General features: G+C 40.2%; 2 protein-coding genes across 2 annotated transcripts in view; one reads left to right on the forward strand and one right to left on the reverse strand.

The window, feature by feature from the left end:
* The window catches only part of CHRM5 (cholinergic receptor muscarinic 5), a 135,124-nt gene that overhangs the window by 40,962 nt on the left and 72,668 nt on the right, over positions 1 to 21,494 (reverse strand). The gene's annotated exons all lie outside the window — the stretch shown is intronic.
* AVEN (apoptosis and caspase activation inhibitor) overlaps positions 1 to 21,494 on the forward strand; it is a 327,188-nt gene that overhangs the window by 18,802 nt on the left and 286,892 nt on the right. The window contains exon 2 of the mRNA XM_063439174.1: positions 6,129 to 6,297. Within this exon, the coding sequence (XP_063295244.1) occupies positions 6,129 to 6,297 (169 nt within the window). The remainder of the gene's footprint in view (positions 1 to 6,128; positions 6,298 to 21,494) is intronic.

Consider the following 21,494-nt stretch of genomic DNA (forward strand, 5'->3'; position numbering starts at 1 on the left):
TTACTTTTCTTAAGCTGTGCTAAAACTGTATAAAAATGTTCTTTATTTTTTGTTATATACATATATAACCTCTCACTAATTATATCACATCAAATTAAAGCCATTTCTGTCCTTTACAAATGGTATAAAATACGTGTTAGTGCAGTAAATGAGAATGATGGAAATTGTGGTTGAACACACACACTTAGCAAAAAAAAAAATGCTAGAATGTTTGTGTCCTTAAAGAGACACTCCACTGCCCCAATACAAAATAAATAAAATCACTGTTTAGTAGATATACCCCAAATGAAAACTTGCATTAATTTAATTATGCATTTTCTCATTGAGGTATATCTGAAACCAGCTTGCAAAAGTTGGCTTTCTACCTATGCAAGCCCTCCCCTTCTAACCCCGCCCAGACTTTCTGTGGCTGTCCAATCACAGACTTCCCAAAGCAGCTCAATGAGAAGTCTTTGCAAGGCAGGTGCTTTGAGCTATTGCAGGCTGTTGAGTTGAGCTCCATTAAGCTATAGAAACCAGGAAGTAACAGAATCCGTTATTACCCTTCAGGGTCTGCCCTCCCTGGCCTCTGTATTCATGCCAGCTTTGCCTGTCATTAACTTGTGAGGACCCACCCCTTTCTAGCCATACCGCTCCTTTGGGGTGGAGCTAGTGACATGATCATGTCACTGGCCCGCCTCTTTACCTCCCTCCCACCAGCTTCCCGATTCTCAAGTTGGGAGGTATGCCAGTAACTAATGCCTTAATAACTTCATTTAAATGAGGTTGTTTTCAGGGGGGCTTGAGTCACGAGGGACCAGGTGTTACTTTGATATATAATATAGACAATGTACAAATTCATGCAAATATCATTCTCCTAATGTCATCACCAGTATCTCACAGCTCGAAATTACAGCAAACTGGAACCGACAATTCGCAGGGTGTTTTTTTTTTATTTTTTAAAACACCTATTAAAAAATACCTATTAAAATACTAACACTGCGACGTGCTTAAGGCATTTGATATGAATGAAACATTCCTTATTAGAGATAAAAAGATATGGAAGGGCTGCGCCAAATACGGGTAGAGAACTCACATTCAAGAGAGCACAAAATTGAGAGCACTATTGTCGCTTTCTGTCTTTCTTTTCCGAGTTCTGGACTACCAGACGGTGTTGACGGAGACCCCCTCCCTACATATCCCATAAGCGGGATTATACCGCTGTACGCAAACCACACCAGAGCTGGCCATAGCTCTCTTGAATGTGAGTTCTCTACATTTTGTTACCTATCACACCCTGAATTTTCCTACTATACCATTAGTCGCCTCTACCTCTCTTGTATTTACATATACGGAACGGTCTACACTAGACGCATCCACAGAGGAACTCTATCAAGTATCCTAGACCATCTATTGGCACCCTAGCAATACTTTACTGGACTATCTACCCTTATTTGGCGCAGCCCTTCCATATCTTTTTATATCTATCCACCGAAGGACCCGAGGGGTTTTCCTTCATTTGGGTTGCTGCCTACCTTGACTAATTTTGTGATTACTAGCGCTGAATTCTTTTTGGGGTTATTCCTTATTAGAGACACTGTTTTTCATTGACTTGTTAATAAAGATAAATTCTTTATTTAATATTAGTCTTTGTGGTCGAAAGTAACATAATTATCACATCCTCCTGTCACTGACCGCCGTAGATCTTGTACAAATCGTCATAGATTCATTTAGGCAAAGAGAAGATTGCCAGAAGATCCCAATGATGTGTTAAGCCTTATTGTGGGGTTTTCGATAAAGCAAAGTGTTTAAACAATTGTCATTGGGGCAGTCTGACATTTCAGACTTCTGACATGACAGTAGTGAGAAGATGGCTGTGGCTACGCCAATCATTTAAAATAACTTCTGTGGTTTTCTCTTCATGTTAAAACCTGGATGGACGTATCATCATGAATGCAAAATACACTATGACAACTTCACATTAAAAAAATAAATATAATTCTGAATTAACTAGTAAACCCACTTTGAGACTTGATTATTCCAATTATTCACTATTTGATGACTAATAATAGGACTACCCCACCCTGTGTATGAATGACAAGCAGACAAGTTCTCCCTAAGCTGTCAAGGTGTAGTGTGTGAATAAAATATAAAAGTGGTTCATGCAGAGGTTACTTACTAATTGTGCTATCAAGATGGAATGTGTCTTGTTCGGTATCATTGTCCATTTTTCTGGACAGACACTAAGGTGAACATTAAAATTATATGAACATCTATATTATTATTTTTGTTTTAGAATGTTGCTGCTAACTAGTGTTAGCTACTTCTCAACAGCGGGCACCTTACGTAATTTGTAATACATTGAACCAAAAAGCATCAGCCTGTCTCAATTAATATTTAACTGCTGTTTCCGTTTCACCACAACTATTTCACTATGGCAACCTTGACAATGTGCTCCTCGCACTCTGTATAAAGCGATTCTCTCATTTGTCATAGCTCTGACCTATTTGTGAACACATTAACAACAAATAATATAGCACAAATTCACACGATCCGTATCGCCACAAATCTGCAAACCCGATGTACTGATTACATTAACTATTTGTTACATTGGCTGGTAATAATGATTTGCAATATGGAATAAAACCATCAGCCTTGGTGAGCTTACGGTCTGTCCACCCATTTAAAGAGCTGGTCACTTTACGTTCGCATGCAGATATTTAGATCTTTTACTCCATAAATTTATATTAATTGCTTGTGTACATATTCAATAATTTGCTGCTTTGTATTTTGATTTCAGTATTGTGTGTGTGCGTGCAATGCCTAGTGCCTTTTAAAATGCATCATTTTCATATCACTTTGCAGTTGTACATTATAACAATAAAGTTATAATGTGATCTGACTTGTCTGACGTGTATATCAGCTTGTCAGCAATCTCAGTCAGTCATTCGAGTTTTGCTTCCATGTGAAGACTGCAAGTTATATCGCGCGAAAACATATCCCATGTCCTATAATACATGTACAAAGTTTACATTAGTTAAACTTTTTTTTAAATGATTTAAAAAATATATAATTTATAAAAATGTAAAAACAAAAAACGGTGAATAGGCTCATTGTTCTGTTTGATAAAACATCTGTCTTACTAAAAAAAACACAATAGGTTAAATAAACTCCACATGGACATGTACATTGTAACCTATAATAATGCTGGTATAACTATTGCACTTCCTGTGTGTTCCCTTTAATTCATTGTAACCTGCACAGTTTTGTATTGTGAATCTTTAAAGGGACTCTCCAGTGCCAGGAAAACAAACCGTTTTCCTGGGACTGCAGGTCCCCTCTCCCTCCCACCCCCTATCCCAAGTTGCTGAAGGGGTTAAAACCCCTTCAGTGACTTACCTGTATCCAGCGCCGATGTCTCTCGGCGCTGGTTCAAGTTCCGCCCACGCTCCTCCCCCGGCGGGGGAGACCTATTGCGCATGCGCGGCCGCTGGCGGGGGAGACCTAATGCGCATGCTTTCAATGCTTTCCTATGGGGATTTCAGCGACGCTGGAGGTCCTCCACATTGCGTGAGGACGTCCAGCGACACTATAGCACACAAAATGTGTGCTATTAACCCGGAAGTGCCCTCTAGTGGCTGTCTAGTAGACAGCCACTAGAGGAGGAGTAAACCCTGCAAGGTAAATATTGCAGTTTATGAAAACTGCAATAATTACACTTGCAGGGTTAAGGGTAGTGGGAGTTGGCACTCAGACCACTCCAATGGGCAGAAGTGGCCTGGGTGCCTGGAGTGTCCCTTTAAAGTCTATAGCTCTTTGCCAAGTGCTTTTGTACAATGCCGGAGAAGATGCTGTTGAAGAAAGTGTGTGTCCCCTGTAGTGAAGGACAAATCTCTATCCTGTACTTAGAATTACTGCCTTTCCGTAGAACCTTAACCTACATCCGCTAGTAACAGTGCAATAAATCAGAGTGAAAGATCTACTTGTGCCAGCCAATGGGGGGACACTGGGGATTTCTATCTCGCTGACAGGAGTCGTTTAATGCATTATACAGCGTGATCAATTGATTTACAATTTAGATGCAGGTAGGGCCATTTCAGCAGCTGACCTGATTTTTCTTTCCCTTTTTCTCCAGGGGAAAACAAGGATTTGTAAATGTTAAATTTTAGGACTTTTAATTGCTTTGAACTTTGGAAATATTGAGCTGTAAATTAACGTGCCACATATACAATTACAAAACTAGCGTATTTGCCAGTCATTAAAATGACTAGGAGGTGAATATTGGGTTTTAACGGCTAACCTCCATGCTTTCTACACATCTTCTATTTCGCTCTCCTTCCTGTCTTGACACGTTGTACTGTGACCTTTATACATACCTTTATACATACCTTATACACATTGATCATTATACATACTTATGAATCTTTCCCACTAATGCGTATATATGCACATCACTTTATACCTTTATATACACAAACTGACCATACTACATGCTTACTTACACACACAATTACTTATACTTAGATACACTCTCTGCACTTTGTACATGCACAAGAAAGCACACTATCCTTTTAAAGGGGCTTTCTAAACACCATAACCACTACAGCTCAGTGCAAAAAATCTAAAAGTGCCACTCCACATTTTTGTCATAACATTCCGAAGAGTATGCCTCAAATAAAAAAACAGATTGACAAAAAAAACAAACAAAAACCCATTCTGGAGAGATTTGACAAAAACAAGGGTTTTCCTCTTCACCGTAGCCTGCCTCCTCTACAGTAGCATTAATAATGCAGACTTTATATGTTTGCATTATAAATATCAATTTTGTCCATCCAGTCGCTGCCATCTGTGTTGGACAGAGTTTATCTTGAAAATACTGAAGGGTAAATTTGTCATTATAGATGCAGCTGGAGAGGGGATAGTCTTTGGGTTTCTGAGACAGCCCTGGCTTTAACTTTGCTTTTGTTTACATCAATCTGTGTAGTTGTTTAACATGTTAAAAGCAAAAGAAAACAAAGATTGACCCCCAAAAAGTCTATTTCTTTCTTTAATACCCCAAATAAAATATTCCATTAGCATCCAGTCACTTATTTGAATACAAGAAAAATCTACGGAATAGTGTATCATAGAAACAGCAATTCATCATGTGAAACTTAATCTGTGCTAATTATAGATATTTTCTTATTAGACACAACCGCAGGAAAAACATGTTTTGAATATACATGTCAGTATTGCGAAGCTTAAAAGGGCAGAAAAAAAGCCATAGTTTCTCTTGGTTATGTTATCTACTTTAAAATAAAATAAAATCAAACACAACCGACAAAGCGATTCATACAGTGAATTCAAAGTTAAAAATGTAAAGTCAAAATAGCTGACTAGTATTATTTCATCCTCTAAGAGTCACCTATGCTTTCAGTTTGGATACTTTGACCTTAAATAAAATTTGAAATTCACTTTGATTTCTCATTTTAGTGAATAACCCTTTAATAACTTTTTTTTTAATTGAACTAACAGAATTGTAGTGACGAGCTTTCGTGAGTTGGTCCCTGTATCAAGTTTTAGCCGTCACTACACATTTCTGTTAGTCCAATAAAAAAGGTATTAAGAGAGAGTGCAATATTTTGCTATTTTGTATCTACATTAATGGACTAAAAACAACAACTTAAATAACCCTGAAAGGTATTCATTGAAGTGAGGATTGTCTGGAATTCAAAGTAAATTTCAAATTTAAGTCCAAAATAGCTAATCTAGAAACATTCCCCAAGTCCCGTTATGCTTCCTGTTTAACTGCGTTATGATTATGTCATAGCCTAAAAATGAATAGTGTGTTTTTGGTAAAAGGCAACATTTATTTAAATGTGAAAAATATTTATGTTAGCGTATAGTGTATATTTTGTTTCATTTATGTGTGTGTCGAGCTTTGAATGGTTCATGGCAAAGCAGTATTAGAATATGTATTTAGAATTACTAGGCAAAAGTAATTGTTATAAACAGAAGCAATGTACCATACCCACTACTTCTCATTTATTTTTTCCCAGTCCTTTTTTTTCCGTAAAATAAAATATTCTAGACAGCCATACAAAAAACCTGTAATATCTGGAAATACGCAATCCCACCTCTTTTTGTTTCATTTTTTTTTTTTTTTCCAGGATGGTGAGAATGTTGTCGAGCCCCCAGGAGAAGAAGATGCTTCTGCAGGTTTCTCTCGAAGAAAGATAATTTCCAACTGGGATCGCTATGAAGAGCCCCCCGAGAAAGAGTCCGAAAGCAAGGTGCTACAAAGAGGAACAGATTATAGGGTCCTTCTCAGCTCAGCAGGTTGGTTATTTCTCTTTAAAACTCATTATTGGTGTTTTATATATATATATATATATATATATATATATATATATATATGCAGTTCGTCATGTTTACTCCCTCCTTACGCATTATTCTGCCAATAAGTGTAAAAAAATTGGGGTTCACAAAGTTTATACAATTAATAGAATATTGTTCTATTCTGACAATGAAATATTGGATTGTACTTTTGACCTAAGAACGTGTCGGTAGATGTTTGTGTCTCCTGTGTTCTTGCCATTTGCTTGAGGGATTTTGGAGACGCAAGATGTGGTTTACTAAATATGCCTTATTGTTGGCAAATCGTTAAACCCTTGAGACGTGAGAGATTAAAAAATTTGCTGATTGGCAGAACATTCCTTAAAATTGGATTTAGTTGAGGTAGTAAAAAAATTTCCCAGATCACTTGGACAGCGATGTGGTTAGCCTTTGTGTGAAAGTGTCAAACGTTCAATATAAACAAACTTTCTTTGTTCTGTTGCACCATCCAGGTACGCAGAAACAATGACAAATACTTGGGTTTATTGGGTTATCCACTAAGCTAGGAATTGTCAAGATAATTGAACATTTTTGGCCAAATTAGTTGAATTGTCCAACTAAGCTATTTTTCTAACTTGATTATTTGTGCCCACAATTGCCAATTTGCCTTTCAGTTCTCCATTGAAAGGGATACTATTGGCATCAATACAACTTTAGCTTAATGAAGCCGTTTTTGTGTTTAGAACATACCCTTGCAGTCTCACTGCTGAATTCTCTACCATTTAAGAGTTAAATCAAGTTTGTTTCTGTTGATAGAGCCTTAGCCACACCTCCCCTGCCTGTGATTTACACAGCCTGCACTTTTCAATCTGATTTTAAATGGACACTATAGTCACCAGAGCCACTACAGCTTAATATAGCTGTTCAGGTATCTGTAGCCTGTCCCTGCAGGCTTGTCAATGTAAATTCTGCTTTTTCAGAGAAAAGTAGTTCTTTTGCTTATATACATGTGCACATAAAAACGGATGTAAAGGATACATTTTTAAACAGTCTGAAAAGCTCTGTACAGTAGAGGCACATGAGGCAGTGCTCCGCCAGCTAATTGCTATCATAATAAAAAACAAGACTCTATGACTAGCTGCTTTTAATATTGCTTATAATTTTTCAACTGTAATATACATAACCCTGTCATAAACATTTGCCAACATGGAAAAAAAGAACCATTGTTATCTTGCCATAATAAGAACATATATTAAAGGGCATGGGTCCTCAAACTCCGGCCCCCCAGATGTTGCTGAACTACAACTCCCATGATTCTTTGAATTACATATATAGCCAGACAATCATGGGAGTTGTAGTTCAGCAACATCTGGGGGGCCGGTGTTTGAGGACCCATGTTATAGGGGTACAGCAAGATATCTAAAATTAGAGAAAACGAGTAGAACGGAAGAAAACTGGTTAGAACAGAAATATTTCAAATAATACAGTTCATTTAGTCAACACCTGCCAAGTCATAACCCTCCAACCAAAAGAGCTGTTGAAAATAATAACCTATTAATTCGATGTGGGTAACTAGCTAGCGATGATACGTTTTGGGCCAGTTTAAATCACTGGCATCAGACACACTGCTTTACCCATAGACTAATCTCCAAGATTCGTCCAAACAACACATCTCAAAAAATGAGAACCTGCGGATGTGATTATCGCATCAGTCAGATTAAGAGTGACTAGAGGGAAAAGTTTATAAACACAGTAAAGGAGGAGACTATATTTAAACGAAGAAAAACTACCACAACAAGAGGACATAGTCTTAAATTAGAGGGACAAAAGTTTAAAAATAATATCAGGAAGTATTACTTTACTGAGAGGGTAGTGGATGCATGGAATAGCCTTCCAGCTGAAGTGGTAGAGGTTAAAACAGAGAAGGAGTTTAAGCATGCGTGGGATAGGCATAAGGCTATCCGAGCTATAAGATAAGGCCATGGGCTACAGAGAGTATTTAGAAAATTGGGCAGACTAGAGGGGCCGAATCGTTCTTACCCGCTGTCACATTCTGGGTTTATTTGATATTTAAGTAGTCTCAGCATTTTACCCACGTCTATGACGAAATAAGTAACTGTGATACATGGAGTATGAGTTATGCACATTTTTACTATATCAGGTAGGGCACAGAAAAAACCTAGCCATGAAAATAGTGTGCTACAAATAAAGAACTATTAGACGCATTAGAGAGGATTGATTGGTGAATTTAAAGTTTGATCTAATTAAACTATACATCTTATAATTCTCGTCATGTGATTTCCCATTGCCAAGTTAAATATTTTGAAAAATAACTGTAGTTGTAAGTTATTCTTGTTTGTGGCTTTAATTTTTTTTTTGTTTTTTACCCTCAAACTTTTTTTATTTTGAAATCATATCAAATACAACAAACAAGCCGAAGGGAAATGTTTAGGTAAGAGCTGCATGAAAGATAACGAAGGAAATAAACAGAATAGGGAAACAAGTAGTTGAACATTCTATATATGTGACATACGTGCACATGCTTTGAGAAACATATTAATCATAAAGTCTGGTTAAGACCATTTGCCCGCAGCATGAGTTGGTCGAAAACCTCAAAATTGATGGAGATGGGGCTTCCCCCACTAGCATAGTTGTAATAATTCTAGTTACACAAAGATGACCTTTCATTTGGGCCTTGGCATTAAAAAGCTTGGGATACGTTACTGACTCCGTTCCAAGAGTGGAATAATACGGTGACACATGTAGTTTGATGCAGATATAATAGTAGATAAAAAAACGAATACCGGCTGAAAGAAAGAGAGAAAGAAAGATGATGTTTGGGAGCAAACACAATAGTTATGGAGAAACGTTTTCTAAATAGAGCTGAAGTCATTAATGCTACTTGCTGCTATAGTATGTAACCCCTCTGCTGCAACTCTCTTAATTTGGACTTTCCCTCTAACCTATCCAACTTCGGGGGACAATGGCAGACTGACACATCTGGGGAAGCCTGACATTGCCTGTCATTGGCTTGAAAATGGAGTGTGAATATGTCAATGTCAGATAACCAAGGGTCAACGGCATGCTGGTTAACCTTAATATCTAAAGATGTGAGTGCAGTAAGAATAAGATTGTAAGAAATTAATGCTGACTTAAATATATCCCATATTTTATAATAAGGTTTAAATTATTTATAGAAAAAGAAAAACAAGACATCAGTTGATATATATAAGCATAAGAGAATGTTGTTTGTTATCAAAGTATAAATCTATTATTCACATTGTGGGTCCAGATTGGTAGCTGCCATTGATAGTCATCTTTTTTTTTTTTTTTTTTGGGACTTGCTTGGAAATGCCTGTCGCTTTTCATTGCCGTCATCCATGTGAGCTGCTAAATATAGACTATAAGGAGTCATCTCCCTGCTTCGAGATTTCTTACTCTGTCTTTTGGGGTTAGTCTGGCTGCCAGTCGCCTAAGGCAAGCGTGTGTCATCTTCATTACCCAGTTTTTGTGTGTCCGTTAGTATGACAGGTTGATGCAGACCTGTACCTGAGAACACGCAAGCTCTCGTCTTGCATGTCCTATAGCACTGAAAACCTTGAAAGCATGTGTTTATCATGATATCTTCTGCATGCTCTTCTGAAAACAAGAAAAAATGTCCCCCGCTACCCTAGCAATTATAACGTATTGTCCAGCATTATACAGCCTAAGTTTAACCCCTTAAGGACACATGACATGTGTGACATGTCATGATTCCCTTTTATTCCAGAAGTTTGGTCCTTAAGGGGTTAAGCCACATATTAAGGTGCTCGCTGTTCCTGTTGCTGTTTCCCTGTTGCACACTGGAAGACCCTTTTAAACAAACCAAAGTATTCATTCAAGAAATCTTTGCATTCAATTATGGAAACTTGATCACTGTGATAAGGATACAATTTTCTTCCAAAATTCAAAAACCAAATCTAAGAAAATTGAAATCTTATGAAATCCCTATTGACCAGGGATGGGGGGCACAAAGGACAAACAAACACCTTAAATAGCTGAATGTGATTCATGTCTAAGTGAATCTTTCTCAACAGCTCAAAAGCTGGACCGTGAATCGCGTTCAGCTATTCAGACATGTGTTTGTACTGTGTTCCCCTGCACTCCCACCTCTGCGGTCTGTAGGGATATTGTTAAGGTTTTTATTACCTGCCATATATTTATACGTTTTTTGTTTGTTTGTTTTTTAATTTTGTAAGCGCTTTTTGGAATTTTAAGAAAGAATACAATTTTACAGTCCTCATAAAACCTAAATATTGGATATGTGTTTCAAATTTATTTTTATTTTTTTAACATAAGATCATGCACAATATCTGTTTTCTGGCTGTGGGTTATGTCAGCCTGTTTCTGAAAACCTGTAATATTTTTAATTCTTTTTCATCTGCAGTTTACGCTAGCTAGTCTGGTATGAATTCTTTCTTCAATGTTGTAGTGCAGTAGGGCATCGCTGGATAGTTTCAGTGTGTTTGACCCTACTCCCACTCGTATCCTATTTATATTCTGTTTGAGACTAAGCTCTCATTATTCTGGGCATCCTGTGTATGTCCTTATGTGTGTTCTTTGAACCTTCTGGTCCTTTTATTTTTGCTAAATGTGCCTTGCAGTCCAATGCAGCTACTTCTCTGAACCATATAACAGTGAAAATATTTCAGCGCTGTCCAGCATATTAAAACGAATCGGAGCCGTTTTGTGTTAATATTTATCTGTAGAAGAGCGAAAGAATAATCAAGAAATACCTTCTATTGCGTAATATGTGTAAAGATAGATAAAAAAAAATGGATATGGCATGCATTCAGGAATATTAAAAAAAATGTTTGGCGTTTGAAACACCATTTAATGATCTATTCAGACAATTTAATTTACAGAAACTTGAAGCTGGATTTTAAGTAGTTACGGTGTGGTGATTCAGAAGACGTTAAATAAAAAGTTCTAATGGGGCATGTGCCTAGACCTTTTTGTGAGAAGTCCCATGCCTTGCTAACCCCGATGATGATGGGCGTAGCAACCAACAACATCACCTTTCTTGTTAAAGGACCTACTAAGCCCAACAAGTCCTCAGAAGCTCTGAAATTATCCGAACAGTCACGGAGCAGCAAACTTCAGATTTTAAATTGGTAAAAATAGGAATCCTTCTTCCCTTTCTCAGACCATGCATGTAAATCATGTATCCTATCACAATCATCACCATCTAAATGTAAAGTACATGACAAACACACAACGTTAACTACAAGATTTTTAGTTAACTGTACAGGTGGACTTTAGAGCTATTCACGCTGTATGTCAGACCATGCGCTAGGATTGAGAACAGATTTGTATTAAGGGCTAAGACCCGTAATGAAAAAGTTAATAAACTCACCTTTTTTGGAAGCTGATCAACAAAAATTGCTTCTTAAGATGGAGGACACTGTGATCTGTCATGAAAGAATAACGTGCAAATCTCAAACATTCTGCAGACTCCAGTCTCAAATGATTGTCTTTGTTCCTGATTGCTATGTTCAAAGCTAGCTTACCTGCCTTAGCAGGCTATCATTGTGGGCCCTACTATGTCCAGTCCTAAGAGGTCCTCAATGCATATGTTTTGGGAAATCCTACCAGCCAAGCTTGATGCTAGAACCTCATACATACTTGGAACGAAAGGAAACAAGAAAACCATCCTAATTAAAATATTCAACACATTTGACACATGGTTATGCAATATTTCCAATGACAACATACAATCATTTATATGCTCTTATTTGCTGAGATTGATGCTTTTATGAAAGTGGAATACTCACGGCTGAAAAGGCCACACAGCTTAATAAACCACCTAATCTGGATACGTTCTCCAATTATTTATTATAGCACATTTTCAACAAATTCTATGTCCGTAGACTTATTTCTGACTCAGACAAAATTGCTGAGGAAATGCTTGTTTCCCGATGCCAGACAATAATAGATTCAGTTTGTGAGTCTCTTTTAGTTCATAGCCCTAGTGGCCGTCTAGTGGGCAACCAGTAGGGGTGTGGTGATTGCAAAAGAAAGCATTGCCATTTTTATCGAAATAGGTTTTCAACTGCAAGGCTGCAGCGACAGTATCCATGCACCATTAGAAAGATAAAGTGATTTGGTGCTTACACCATTATGACATTCAACTGTGTTTTGTTCTGTTTTTTTTTTAAATAAAAGTAAATAGTGCAAGCCAGATGGGGGCTATGGTATGCCTGTAGGGTGATTATCAACCTATGCCTGTTTCAGGCATCATTAGTGGATACTTGCTGTGTCCATGGAAAGCTTGTTGTTGCTGTCCCTCCACGAGTCTTCCTGTGGCCCATATGCGTTCCGGCTTGATTCTGGTTGTTGTCTGCGCCCAAGAGTTACTGGTGCTGCAGACCTGCCAGTTGGGGTTATCCTCTCGTTCACTGGAGCAAGGGGGAACCTGTATCCCGCCCTGAAGGATCTTTGGTCTCCGCTTGGCTCTGCCTTGGGTCCCAGGGCGCTTCCGTCGCTGGACATTCTTCCGTCCACTTTGTGTAGCAGGTAAGGCATGTAGGGGAGGTCTGTGTTCTAGGCGCCGCCAGAACGCCTCGCAGATCTGGTCAAACCGCATCTCAAATCGCTCTCTCCACGCTTGGATTGCCTGGCTCTCTTGAGGCTGTGTAAGTTGTGGATCGGCGCCCATTTTAAACACATTGCCCGCTCTTCGTCCTGACAGAAGATTTGTCTGTTGCGGGTGAGTATACTTTCCCAGCGTGGCCTGGGATGACCCCCACCGGTCCAGAGGGGGTTGCAGGGTTTCACAGTTGTTGCTGTTCAGTGCGGTCCCTGTGTCGGGAAATCGGCCGCCCTTCCCCGCCACGAGGCCGCCTTCCATGCTAGGCCTTAAAATGTGGCGTATGGTGCATCACTGCGGAGAGACCTGGAGCAGCTCTCCACGGGCTCCCACTTAATTCCTCTGATAGCCAGAGTCGTGTGGTGCTGCAGGATTCACGATTAGGCCTTTAAAAAGCCTTGATGAAGCTCGGTTTTGCCAGAGCACTCCGTAAGCACGTCTGGCCCGCTCGGCTATCAGGCCCCTCCCCTCTGTACTTTATTTTTAAAAAAATTTGGTAACACTAAAAAGCTTTAAATGAGACAATTACTACATGTGTACGTGGACATGTGCTTAAGTTGTGCTGGTGCCTGGAATGTGCCTGCAGTGTCCTTTTTAAAAAGAAATTTATTTAAAAAAAATAAATAAAAACTGATGGCTTTAAAAAGAGTTGTTTGAGCAGTTGAATCCACAAAGTATTAATTAAAATGTATACCTACTTATTCTACTACAGTATCAACAATGTTTACTTTTAATTCATTTACAAGAATTGATCTATTTGTTTTACACGTAAAGATCTTATTAAAGGTGATTTTGTCTTTATATCCGCGTTTACATCCACAAAAGCTGAAATTTCAATAACCATCTGTTGACTTTTGAAATGTGCCGTACTTGTTACCGGATCTCGGCTTGTTAAAATTTGTTAAATTGAGACACTGTCATGTCTGCGCTGACAGATTGTTTAATACACTAAGAAATTATCTGTTGATTACCTTTAGAAAAAGCAGCGGCTAACAATTTGTAATTAAAATTCAATTCAAATTGAATTTGTTGGTCTCGGGAAGAGAGTGACAATATTTCCAGTACATCCTTCAGTCGGATGACACATTGGCTCGGTCATTTCTGGAAAGAGACCGATGAATATTATTTTTGAATGTACTGCTTTCAAAGATAAATTAAGTTTTTTTTTTTTCTGCCCTACGTCCACTATTAAAAATTCTGTGACTTTAATGAAACATTATTACAGTCTGTAATCGTGGACGTTTAGTGTTCTTGTTCCTTTCAACCATTTAAAAAAAATTAAAAATTTGATTAAATACTATAGCTGCTCGATGCTCACGGTTTAGTAGATATGCCTCCACCAGCAGCATGAAACCTCCCTAATGCTAATATGGGGTTCGCATTGACACACCATAGATTTTTAAAATTATTTTTGTTTTAGACATTTTATTGTGATGGCCTGGCTAGAATGCGCTTGCACCCACCACATCCAAATCACGAAATAAACAAAGCGACTTGTCCTTTGCCTGTTTGGTGATACGTCCATTTGGCATTGCTGAATTCGGAAGAATCGCTTAACGCCAAAAATTTGGACAAACCACGATTCGTTTGAAACGGAATGCAAAAGTCCACAATACAATTTCTTAGTAGAAATAGAAAAAGAAAGGTTTGGTTAGATTTTTCTTTCTACATTTTTTTCTTTCTCTAGGTTACGATCATCTTGAGGATTCTTTAGCAAAGTTTTCTATAGTTTTCTCACTAGAATTATGACTTCATTTCCACCATCTCTTTTGCCAGCCAGGATAATTGATTCTTTAGTGAAGTCGCAGTTATCCGAGCATTTGGGAAAAGTAACACGCAAGCATCTCAGGTGCATACGGTGAGCCAAGACTGCTTTAGTAAAGCTGTTAAAAAAAAAATAAAAAAAAAATCCCTGTATAATCTTCAAGTGGGCCAACAGGGAAGCTTAGCGGACATTATCAATGTCTACAAAGCTTGTTTTTTTTCTAAGAAGAATTCACCACTGGCATTCCTCATTGACTTTTCAAGTGCTTCTTGTAGAAGTATAAAAATTGCATTCACTGACCTTTTTGAAATTGTGGATAGTTTAATACTTTTTTATTTTTATTTTATCTTCACTGTATCATGAAACATCACTCCATTTTAAAGCTTCCGCTAGAAACCAGTACATTCGAAAAACTAAAAATCAGAGGATTTGACATAAGTACATTACTACTGCTCATGAGTCGGGAATGTAAACTTCACATCTGCTATTACCCGACCCCAAACTTACAGGACGTCACTAAACATTATCAGTCAGTGCCGTTCCACAGCTTTTAACCCGCATTTATATGTAAATATGAAATAGCCAGACTTAGGCCTGTGTCCAGTTTGTTACAAACCTAACCACTGTGTATATCTGTGACTTTTGCAACACTGAAAGGGATACTATAGTGCCTGGAATACAAAGCTCCCCCCCCCCCCCCCTGCCCCAGTGCATAAAGGGTTAAAAACTCTTTATTTACTTGCCTGATCTAGCGTTGAAGCTCCTCCTCCTCCGACGTCCTGTAACGGGCAGGATCTAATGTGCATGAGTGGCAGCATGTGCATTAGACCTTCCCGGAGGAAAGCATTGAATCAATGCTTTCCTATGGGGGAAAATCTGACGCTGGAGGTCCTCGTGTAGAGCGTGTGGATGTCCGGCGTCAGATACAGGGGTGTATTTGCCGCGAGGCAAACAAGGCATTTGCCTTGGGCGGCATTTTCCAGGGGGCGGCAAAAAAAGCCGCCCCCAAACGCCCAGGGCAAATGCCTTGTTAGCCTTGCGGCTAACAGACATCCTGGGCTGGTGGCTGCTGGGCTGGTTGCTGGGCGGGCGGGCGGCTGGCGAGGGAGCACTTCCTCTGAGCTGTCTGCTCAGCTCCCTCGCGCGCCGCAGAGTGAGGCTGGGAGCCGGAATATGACGTCATATTCCGGCTCCGCCTCCCAGCCTCACTCTGCGGCGCGCGAGGGAGCTGAGCAGACAGCTCAGAGGAAGTGCTCCCTCGCCAGCCGCCCGCCCAGCAACCAGCACAGCAGCCCGACCGGCAGCCCCACTAGACCCCAGGGAGAGGGAGAACCCCCCCAGCATTCCCAAAGGTAAGGAGGCTGGGGGGGTAAATTAAAAAAAAAAAATGAGTTAATGTGAGTGAGTGTGTGTCTGTTAGTGTGTGTCTGTTAGTGAGTGTGTCTGTTAGTGTGTGTGTGTGTCTGTTAGTGTGTGTGAGTGTCTGTTAGTGTGTGTGAGTGTGTCTGACTGTGTGTGTCTGTTAGTGTGTGTGTGTGTCTGACTGTGTGTGTGAGTGTGTCTGTTAGTGTGTGTGAGTGTGTCTGTTAGTGTGTGTGTGTGTCTGTTAGTGTGTGTGAGTGTGTCTGTTAGTGTGTGTGTGTGTGAGTGTGTCTGACTGTGTGTGTCTGTTAGTGTGTGTGAGTGTGTCTGTTAGTGTGTGTGAGTGTGTCTGTTAGTGTGTGTGAGTGTGTCTGTTAGTGTGTGTGAGTGTGTCTGTTAGTGTGTGTGTGTATCTGTTAGTGAGTGTGAGAGTGTGTCTGTTAGTGTGTGTGAGTGTGTCTGTTAGTGTGTGTGAGTGTGTCTGTTAGTGTGTGTGAGTGTGTCTGTTAGTGTGTGTCTGTTAGTGAGTGTGTCTGTTTGTCTGTTAGAGTGTGTGTGTGTGAGAGTGTGTCTGTTTGTCTGTTAGAGTGTGTGTGTGTGAGAGTGTGTCTGTTAGAGTGTGTGTGTGTGTCTGACTGTGTGTGTCTGTTAGTGTGTGTATGTCAGTGTGTGTGTGTGTCTGTTAGTGAGTGTGTGAGTGTGTCTGTTAGCAGCTAACAGACACACTCACACACTCACTAACAGACACTCACACACACTGACATACACACACTAACAGACACACTCACTAACAGACACACTCACTAACAGACACACTCACTAACAGACACACTCACTAACAGACACACTCACTAACAGACACACTCACTAACAGACACACTCACTAACAGACACACTCACTAACAGACACACTCACACACAGACACACTCACTAACAGACACACTCACACACAGACACACTCACACACAGACACACTCACACACAGACACACTCACACACAGACACACTCACACACAGACACACTCACACACAGACACACTCACACACAGACACACTCACACACAGACACACACACACTGACAGATACGCATCCATTAGCTAACAGTTAGCTAATGGATGCGTATCTGTCAGTGTGTGTGTATTTAGAAGGCGGGGGAAGGGTTGGGTGGGGGTGGCGGGGGGGGGTGGGGGTGGGGGTGAGGGGGGCGCCTGAGTTTTGTCCTGCCTAGGGCAGCACAAAACCAGGATACACCCCTGGTCAGATAACGGACCAAATGTCTGTTTCAAACCAGGAAAACCAAGGAACCATGTCTGGGAGACAGCCACTGAGGGCAGACTTAATGCTGCAATGAAGTGTCTCTGGAACTGCAATGTCACTAAGGGCAATAGCGACACTGCACCCAGACCACCTCAATGAGCTGAAGTGGTCTGGGCGCATACAGTGTCCCTTTAAATGAGGTGTATTAGTTGAGTTGAATTTTAAAAGAACTCCATGAAATTGGTCTGTTATATATGTAATGATAGGGCTGTTAGTGTTACTGAGACAATGTAAACTGGCTAAATAGAATATGTAAGTGTGGCACCATTCTCTTGATCTGCAAACACTTCAGTGATGGTTATACACATATGCGTATACATTCTCTTGCATAAATTGTTGTCACCTTCTTGGGGGTAGGGGAGGGGGATCACTATATCTTGATATTTTATAATTAATTTATTGCTTTCCGTTCCCCAGCACAATATATAAATTAAGAGGGTGGTAGGGGATCATGTTATCTCATTACATTTTAATTTTAAAGACTTTGTTTATTCCTTCAAGCCTGTTTCACCCCTGTCAGTGTCCTTTGTCTCTACGTGGCAATGTATTTATATTATGTGAATCTGACTGCAGCATTCAGTAATCTGGAGACGGGGTATGTTTATAACGAGTGCATGAAAGCACATCACCCAGCCGCCGCAGCTAGGTCAGGACACAAGATTGATGATGTCAATGTTGTGAATGGCCGCAGGGCTAGGATCCAAAACACAGATTTGTTTCCAAACTCACCACTTCAGCAGTTTGTTTTTATTGATTGATTTATCTATACTTTTCTTTGCAGTTTTACAATGCTAGCATCTGGGCTTAGAGATATTTTACAAACTATTAGTGCTTCTTCAGTATGATCAAATAGTATGGTGTCGTTCTGGTTATATTTGCTAATTAGTATGTTTTTAATCAATTTCATGTACAACAAATGATCTTATAAGCACAAAATCCATTAGAAGGTCCTTGCATTAAAATATGTTGTTTGTTTGATTTTTGTAAAATATACCATTGTCAATCAGTATACTATGTTATCACCACACTAAACAGAAAATGTATCTTCTGTGGATGCAAGTGTTTTAACATCAAAACAAAAAACATCATTATTTAAGGCAAAGCACTAATGCTAAATTAAACGTTTTTCAATAGTCTTAGCTCTGTTTTGTTTAACTTTGTGTATTGTGGATTTATTGTTCGATAAGCATTCCATGGTTAGAATTCTCTGTAGCAGGAGATTGCCTTGGTAACGCTTGTGCTGTCTCGTAAGGGAAACAACACTTTCTCTTCCTGCCATCTTCTCTCTCTCTACTACTGCTAGTTTGGGCTTCTAATGGGCCCCACTGGTTGCAATTGTAAGTTATAATAGTAAGAACAGAAAAGGTATAGGTCGCGCGTAAGTTATAATAGTGTTGTGTTGTAAATGGGGGGGCGAAGCCAGCGCCTGAATGAGCAAGTCACACTTCACTGCAGCTCTGAACGTGAGATCCGAAAAAAAGGATAATGCAGTGCCAAAATTAACCTCTGGGACCCGACAATCAGATCCACAGAGAGCCCTACACTATGGGGAAAAAAAACTAAGAAGAGCAGAGCAGATCCCGGATCGGGGTCAGAAGATATCGGAACTTTTATGCGCCCGTCTCAGCGGCAAGAACCCGTCAAGATAGCGCCGATGGAGGCATATACCCCACAATCCTCAGACGAAGACAGCGTCTCTGATTCCTTCCAGGTCCCCAACAAGGTACATACTACATTTCAGCAGCCTAAAGACCTAGGTGACGCAGCACCCGCCACGAAAGCGGATATAAAAGCATTAACGCTGAACATCAAGGCGATGTTCGACGCCGATATGGCGCTTGTCCGTGGGGAAATCTCCATGCTTTCAGGCCGCGTGGTCTCCATTGAGGAGTCCCTCGGGGGCACAAGGATGGCACAGGCGGCAACAGACACAGCTCTGGGACTCTTACAAAAGCAGTGTGCAACGCTGACAGCACAAATTGCGGGAATGGAGGACAAAACTAAAGCCAGAAACCTACGGATCAGGGGAGTGCCCGAATCGGTTGTGAACCAGGAGCTGCCACACTATTGCAGGAGGCTACTAGTGACCTTATTGATCACCAAGCAAGCAAAGCAAGCAGGGATTGACTCCTGCTTTCGCATCCCCAAAGCACCCAAGGCTCCCCAGGAGGCACCAAGGGATGTGCTGATTAAATTTGTCAGGGACTCTGACCGGGGGGCCCTCATGGGAGCATTTGAAGGAGCAAGCCTGACCTTCTATGGAGACTTATCACGGCATACTCTTACCTGGCGCAGATCCCTCCGCCACATCACCTCGCTGCTGAGGGAACATGCTATCCCCTATAAGTGGGGACCCCACCGCTTAACAACGGAACACGCAGGCAAGACGATCCACCTGACACACAACCGAAGCACCCAAGTTTCTACAGTCCCTGGGACTCCCGACACCGGCAGCAGCAACAGGATCCAGCCCAACATGGAACGTCGACGAAATAACCCCGTTTGTACCCAGAGAAGCAACGTCGAGGACAACAGACTGCCTAACGCAGGATAAGTGATCGTAAATGCAAGTGCACCTTCAACCTGTCAAACAGGTGCCCTAATCCGGGACTATACACGGGACACTGCAAGTAAACTACACTTGTCGGGATTTCACTCTTATTTTGCAGGCAATGTAGCTTATGAAGTTTAGTTATTAAGTTTAGTTATTGTTTTTACATATTTCAAGTTTCTAAATGTCTCAGGGTACCAGACATACTAATGACACTGGCTCTGCAAGCAGATGACTAGTGATGTTGGCTAAGCAGACCCCCCCCCCCCCCCCCCAAAGCCAGTGCGGGGTCCCTAACCTCTACCCATAGGCTCCCGACTAAAGGGTACCACACACCCAGTCTGATACGATGGGACCCACACCAAACCATTGAAAGGCCATCGGGCGACACACCCGCACTCCCCCCACCTCCCATATACGTGCCTAGGCTAAGTCCGCAACCCTAACGCCTCTGAGCAGGGCGCATAACGCTATTCACTAGCCCCTCCAAGATACTACATGTTTCCACTGTCCCTATCGGGTGGACTAGCACCTGTGCAACTATATATGTTGTTATCTGTTGGTTACCTGGGATGTATTTAATACATGTTATCCTTTATGCACATGTTGTAAAACGAATTTAATACTTGCATACCCACAAAAATAAAGAATTAAAAAAAAAAGTGTTGTAAATTTCTTGAAATTCGCTCTCTTACCTTTTGCACGCTTTGTGATCCATGAACCTACTACCGAATTTTTTTTACATTTGCAATAGTATTTATACCCCTGAGTGGACTAGAAAAATGACTTTGTGTCAACTACAAGTTTTTACAGAATTAGAAAAAAGGAAGAAAAAAGTACATCAATCCAGTTTGAGGGGTTGTTAATAATTTAGGAGCCAATGCACTGTAACTTGTAAGTAATACAGCTTTATCAGGCATTCTTCTGCTGTGTTGGGATGCAACGATGGTAGCAGCATGTTGACCTTGTCAGTAGGAAGGACTTCGTCAAGATCCCCCTTATGGTGCCAGTGGCCACTTCCTCTGAGTCTTTGTAATCTCTATTAAGATGTTGTTACAGATAATCAATTTCCGTTGTGATTGCTAGGGTCTTCTGGTGTATTCTCTGCGCTAACAGAAATCTGACCCAAATCATTCAAAGAGGAAATTATTTTATAGGTTCAAGATCTGCTAGATAACAGATTGTAAAGACTTTTATTAGCAATGACATTTAAAATGTGAAAAGAACAAGAATTTAGCATGCAACACAATGTTCCCCAAATCGTTTTCAATTAGTCCTTTTTATTTTAAATGATGTTATTTGGATATTTGAAACACTTGTCTGAAAATGTTTGTTTTTTCCAGAACCTGTACAGATCTACAGAATTACACATTCTCATTCATGTGCACACACATGGACACAAAAACACTACACATGTTGATGTACATAAACACACACACACACACACAGACATGGACATATATTCACATACAGACTCTCAAACATACATGGACTCATACACAAACATGTTCATGTACACGGACAGACTCCTACATAAACAAAGACTCACACACCTATTTTAAAAAAAAAAAATCC

The sequence above is a fragment of the Pelobates fuscus genome, chromosome 13 (genome assembly GCF_036172605.1).
Source record: "Pelobates fuscus isolate aPelFus1 chromosome 13, aPelFus1.pri, whole genome shotgun sequence".
NCBI lineage: Eukaryota > Metazoa > Chordata > Amphibia > Anura > Pelobatidae > Pelobates > Pelobates fuscus.